Genomic DNA, 5,511 nt, shown 5'->3' on the forward strand with positions numbered 1-5,511 from the left:
GCAACAACGCTACACATAAAAACTGATGATGGTGGAAAAATGCACCGAAACGTATTTTGATTGATAAATAGAGACAATAAATGACTGAAACCCTGGAATAAATTTGATTTGGAATTGAAACACAGTCAGGAAAGTATATAGAATTAAAGTAGATGTACATACCTGCGCCCAGAATACTAACGCCGACTGTATGAATGCCCACCGCAGCCCCAACAACGCTCACAGACACGGACAGTCCGATGCCTAAAGCGGCCCACATATGTGGCGAAGTGTTCTCCAGAAACCATCCCAAACTGGCGCGTTCGCCCTTGTTCGTCAGCACATGATACAAGGATAAAACGGTGGTGGCAGCCAGTAGTAGACCCACAAAAGTCGCCGATAGGACTGCTCTTAAGCTCGTCTGGGCCGTCATTTTACAGCCGATAAACCAGCGGGTTTAGTGATTTGGTTTTTTCAGGTGTGCTATTTTTAAATGATAAAAACCGGAAATATAACCAAATTCTCTTAGCTGCGATAACTGCGCATTCTATAACTAACTTGCGAAGTTTGTATTGATGTCCTGGCAAGCCTGGATTTGCGCACGCAAACTGGAAAGAGTTTTATTTTACTCCTTGGCTCATACAGTTTTGTCTGGATATGTGAGTCTGAGGTTTCCTTCAGTTGTCCGTAGTGTGAGGCGTCCAATAATTTGACTAGTGAAGAAAAACCCTAATAACTGGCTGATGGCTGATTTCAAATGTAATCAACTTCGAGCGCACCTCATTATCAGGGCACAAAAGTCTTGCTAGTGCTCATTCGCTAACACTTTCAACACTATACAGAACTTAAACACTAACGTCATAAATTCAAACAGTCACAGTTACTGGAAGACAACTTGTCACTTGTCACTTCTGCTTAATGCGTGCGTATTTGACGGAGACGGCAACACTATTTCAAACAAATCAACTGCGCTCGGCGCACTCGGGCCCAAATCGACTGTTATCGGCGCATCCGATGACTGTCGAGTGACACCGAAATGTCAGTTGCGGAGAAAATTAGTGTTTTTAGCATGAAATGTGTAGAAAAAAGTGTCGCAAAGTGCCCCAACCGTTGGTCATTGCAGCAATGCAGGTTTTTCTGAGCAAATGTGTATATGCAAAGCCCCATGTAAGAACCGGGTACTTTCAGTGGCTTTTAACGTTGATTTTATGTGAAAAACACTTTGTCTTTCTTTCCAACTTTGACCACCATAAATGTATACTGCGAAGCCTTTTGAATAGAGGAATGTAAGAGAAAGTGAAGTTGAAAACCCATAAAAATCTATATAAACTCCATATATTTTATTTTACAGCTTATCTATAAACGCTTCATGGTTTCGTAGCGTTGCCACTAAGCCCTCTTTATTGATCACATTAGTGTCGTTGTAATACGTCAGTGTTTGTCCGTGTTTGGTAGTCATTTTTCCGCCCAAAGCGCTCAGAATAGCATTTCCAGCGCAAATATCCCACTTTTTGATCGCCGTGCTGTGCAAGTAAGCATCCGCCGTATTGTCTGCGACTCTTAAGGCTTTGTACCCTGAAAAATCACCCATTTCAATTATCAAAACAGAAATTCTATAGGGTGTCCAAAACTCATTAAACTGAACATGTTTGCAAGCATTGAGACTAGTTCACAGTTTTTCCTTTCACGCTTCGGACCCGGTGTATGCTAAAAACACAATTGTGGACTTGCCTGCGCCAGCGGCAACTATCAGTTTAAAATCCTTAAACTTTGTTTTCAATGTTTGCTCTATAGTTCCACTGTGTGACCGTGATATGATGATTTTTGGCAAGTTCGAATCCGTCCCATGTACCTACAAATTGAGCAAGGCTTAGAGCAGCCCCAGGGTTGAATAAAACAGAAAATAGTATTGGCAGTTTCCTAGGGGCTCCACAGAATGACAATAAATTATAGGCACTTCTCATACTTTTTCTGTTCTATTAAACAGAGCAGAAAATTAACAGCCTTATTACCTTCTCGTTAAGATTGGCCGAATGTCCAAAACCCACCACAGCCCAAGAAGTTGACTCATTGAACGGTTGATGGATTACCCCAATAATCGGCTTACCGTTTACGGCCACACACACCATCGTGGTCACGTATTGATACAACTTTTCTGCAAATAGATCAGGCTTAAACACCTTTAAATTATTGCTAAGAAAGTTTAAATTCTGGGTTCAGGGGCCTCTGAATGAGGCCCTTTTATACGCCCGCTTTCGGTTGAAGCTAAACATGCAAACGTTGTTCTGTTGACTTCTGATATGCTTCTAGATGGAAGGTCTATTGAGAAAAGTAGAAATTGTGGAATTGATTGGTGCAGTGAATCTTCAATCAATCGGAGTTTTGATGCATTTTGAACCGGTTATTGCATCGTGAACCAACGCTTGAACTCCCGTTCTTTAGACTAACGCAACAGACAACGCAAAGCCTCCACCAATATTAAAATCTACCTGTATATTCCACGGTAGCATCCAAAGGATCTATCCATATTGTAACGTCGCTTGCCTCTACATACGCCGCTGGATAATCAAACTGCAGATTTAATGGTTGATTGTACGTTTGGGCTGCCGATTCCTTTTTACAATTAATGCCGTTTTCCTCAGAAATTAGCGTCACTTGGGGCAAAGCCCTTGTTATGATGCCGAGCATGGCACAGTGGCTGAAATAGTCTGCACTTGTTACGCTATCATCTTTTCCTTCGGCCGTTTTGCCTTTCGAATGGATCTTTAGATTGTTTCGCGTTGAAACTACCAGGCTGCCGCCGGCTTGGGCCGCGTGAATCGCAACTTCCAGCATATAAAACAAGCTAACATTTTCGCTGGTTGCTGCTTTGAAAAATTGCAAATACACAAATACGACAGCGAGAAGGAATAGCACACAGTAGGCCCGTTTGTTTAGCTTGATTATCCCGGAGAAGTTCATTATTTTTACTTCATTTCAGTCCTAATCTTTACGGATTTCTTTTTGGAAATTTTCTTCAACCATAACAAAAACAAAGTTTTGGTTTGACAGTGACAGTTTGAGGTTAGTAACGGCGAACTTTGGACTAGCGCATATATCGTAACTGACTCCTTGCTTAAGGGCTCGGAATCAGGGGCGGATCCAGCTTTAAAGTCAGGGGGGGGTTAAGTAGAAAAAATACAGTTTTCTGTTGTCTATGAAATTGGAAAAATGATCGTCGTTTTGTGCAAGGGTAGCGCAAGATTATTGCAAAATTTCATGTTTTCCGTCCCGTTTTGCATGTTTCTCGGAAGCAAAATGAACAAGAACGCTCGGTTTTACATCATTCCAGAGATAACTAAATGGCCTTTATTCGCACCGTTGGATAGAGAATTGAATGGGGGGTCCCCTATGACCCCCAAGACTTCCCCCCTGGATCCGCCCTTGCTTCAAACAATCAAAGTGTTAAAGCCTAAAATATCACCATTAAGCTCGGCAACATTTCGGCATCCAAATCGCCCATTTGAGACGCAAAACCCTGAAGAACCCTCCGAAAACTACTTACAACTCTAAACATTCAAGGGGGACGCAATAAACTTCCGAAAGGCCATTTTCGAAACTCGCATCATTTCACGAAAAACGTCCTACCGACCGGGAAAACACCATAAAAGTGTAGAGAAGAGTTTGATTTTGCGGAACATCAGCAACTTTTTAGAGGAAAATGAAAAGTCTGGGTTTTTTTGAGTTTATAGTGGAGCGTGCCTTGACAAAGAAAGCTGGCTACTAAATATGCAAAAAAGTCTATAGGAGCCCACTTATAACCATGTCCCGGATTTCCTTCCTGCGCACTTTCCCCGAAGGACTGGTGGGAAGGACGTCGATAAACTTCACTCCTCCTCTCAGCCTCTGAAAGTCGTTCACTCGGCCCTCAACAAAGCTCGTGATTTCCTCTTCAGTTACTCTCCCTACAAACGACTGGTGAAGCACCACAATTGCCATGGGATGATCGCCCTCCACCTCATGGGGAATTCCTATAACGATGCACTGTTTGACCGAAGGATGTTCTTGCAGGATCTTAAAATGAAGATGTCCCTCACACTTTTCCTCAAATTCATGCGCGGCAGCCTACCTGTTCAACTACAGCGGGCGGCACTTGGTAGCCGCGGAATTTTAGAATCTCCTTCTTGCGATCCACTATGTAAAAGCAATGATTTTCGTCAAAATATGCTATATCGCCTGTGCATAACCAGCCCTCGTTATCATATGCTGCAGATGAGTCTTGCTGGTAGTAACCAACCATGCTGAACTCGCTTTTAACCAGCAGCTCGCCTTGCTGGTGTGGCCCGCTATTGTCTTCAGTTTCTACGTTCACCACCTAAACATCCGCAATGTTTCCCCGAAAAGTGCTGGCAAAAACTCATCTTGCCTTATATTGGCACCCTGGTGTGGGACGTCCACTGGAAGAGGGATTGGAATGCATCAGCAGCGTGTCTTTGGTGCTGGCCAAGTTGAACATAACTGCCACTCCACAGAGTTCCGAACATCCATACATTTGGGAGACAAACGTTCCAGGCAAAAGTTCTCGGAGTTCGCGGATTTTCTCTGTGGACAAATGGCCTCCTCCAGTAGCGAGTGAATATAGAGCTGATGTGTCGATTCCATCCGGCCTACCAGCCGAGATCATGCAGTGTGCGTAGAAAGGAGGAAGGAACACATAGGCCACCTTAAACCAACAATTTTCTCCTATACAGGGTGATTCAAAATTGGCGTCATTCCCTTTAAGGGGTGCTAGATGTTCCCTTGGGGAGTACGAGAAAAATATTGAAAAATTTTTTTTTTTTATTTCTAGAAGATATTAACAGTTGAAGATCGAATTTCAACTTTGTTATTAAGCATTATTTTGAAATGGTTCCATGTTTACTTGGTAGCCTATTGGAATACTTAAACATTCAAAAAGAAAAATTACGAAAAATTTTTATATCAAAAAAGTTTTCTTCTACAATTTTTTGATGAAAGGGCACAGCGGCAATGATGTTTTTTGTCATTAACAGATAGTTACAGGTAGATCTTGTCAATCTTAACAGTAATTTGTCAAACTGTGACTTACTTTGAATTTCCTTTCTCGAATTGGCGGATATGCGATTAGTTCAGGGGAAATGCTACAGTAAGATAGCAGAAGAAAAAACTCATTGTAATTAAATTAATTGTAAAGTATTCATTGGAAAAAATGACGCTGAGAGTCACGTCTAAGAAGAATATTCCTCTGCTGCATCCATTCTGGATGCAGCTAGTAGTAGAAGTTCATCAGCAGACCGAGCAAAACTCTTGATGCGCCAAAGACATGCAGCAATTGTACAATTGTGAGTTTTTATAGTTTTACTTGGTATTTGTGCAGTATATTCCAAATGTCCTTCGGGTCGTACTGCTTGTGCACCACTCTGGAACAACCATTTAGAATGCAGGCTGACAAAGTAAGTATCGCTGATAGCCAATATAACGTTGAATAGCATAGCGTGGCACCACCGGGACGAAATATACCGTTTCGGCTGCAAA

General features: G+C 42.2%; 2 protein-coding genes across 2 annotated transcripts in view; one reads left to right on the forward strand and one right to left on the reverse strand.

Moving 5' to 3' along the window:
- Window positions 1-5,511, forward strand: part of LOC109541951 (ADP,ATP carrier protein 1) — an 18,485-nt gene that overhangs the window by 1,945 nt on the left and 11,029 nt on the right. The gene's annotated exons all lie outside the window — the stretch shown is intronic.
- On the reverse strand, window positions 1,299-3,044 carry LOC125505500 (putative inositol monophosphatase 3). Its single transcript, XM_048669440.1, has 4 exons — window positions 2,469-3,044; window positions 1,992-2,134; window positions 1,711-1,831; window positions 1,299-1,554 (listed from the first exon to the last, which is right to left on the reverse strand). Exons 1-4 carry the CDS (start codon window positions 2,938-2,940, stop codon window positions 1,325-1,327), a joined length of 966 nt encoding a protein of 321 aa, XP_048525397.1. The 5' UTR covers window positions 2,941-3,044; the 3' UTR covers window positions 1,299-1,324.

This window comes from Dendroctonus ponderosae, unplaced genomic scaffold (assembly GCF_020466585.1).
Source record: "Dendroctonus ponderosae isolate FM_Combo_2020 unplaced genomic scaffold, Dpon_F_20191213v2 Dpon_F_20191213_8, whole genome shotgun sequence".
Classification (NCBI taxonomy): domain Eukaryota; kingdom Metazoa; phylum Arthropoda; class Insecta; order Coleoptera; family Curculionidae; genus Dendroctonus; species Dendroctonus ponderosae.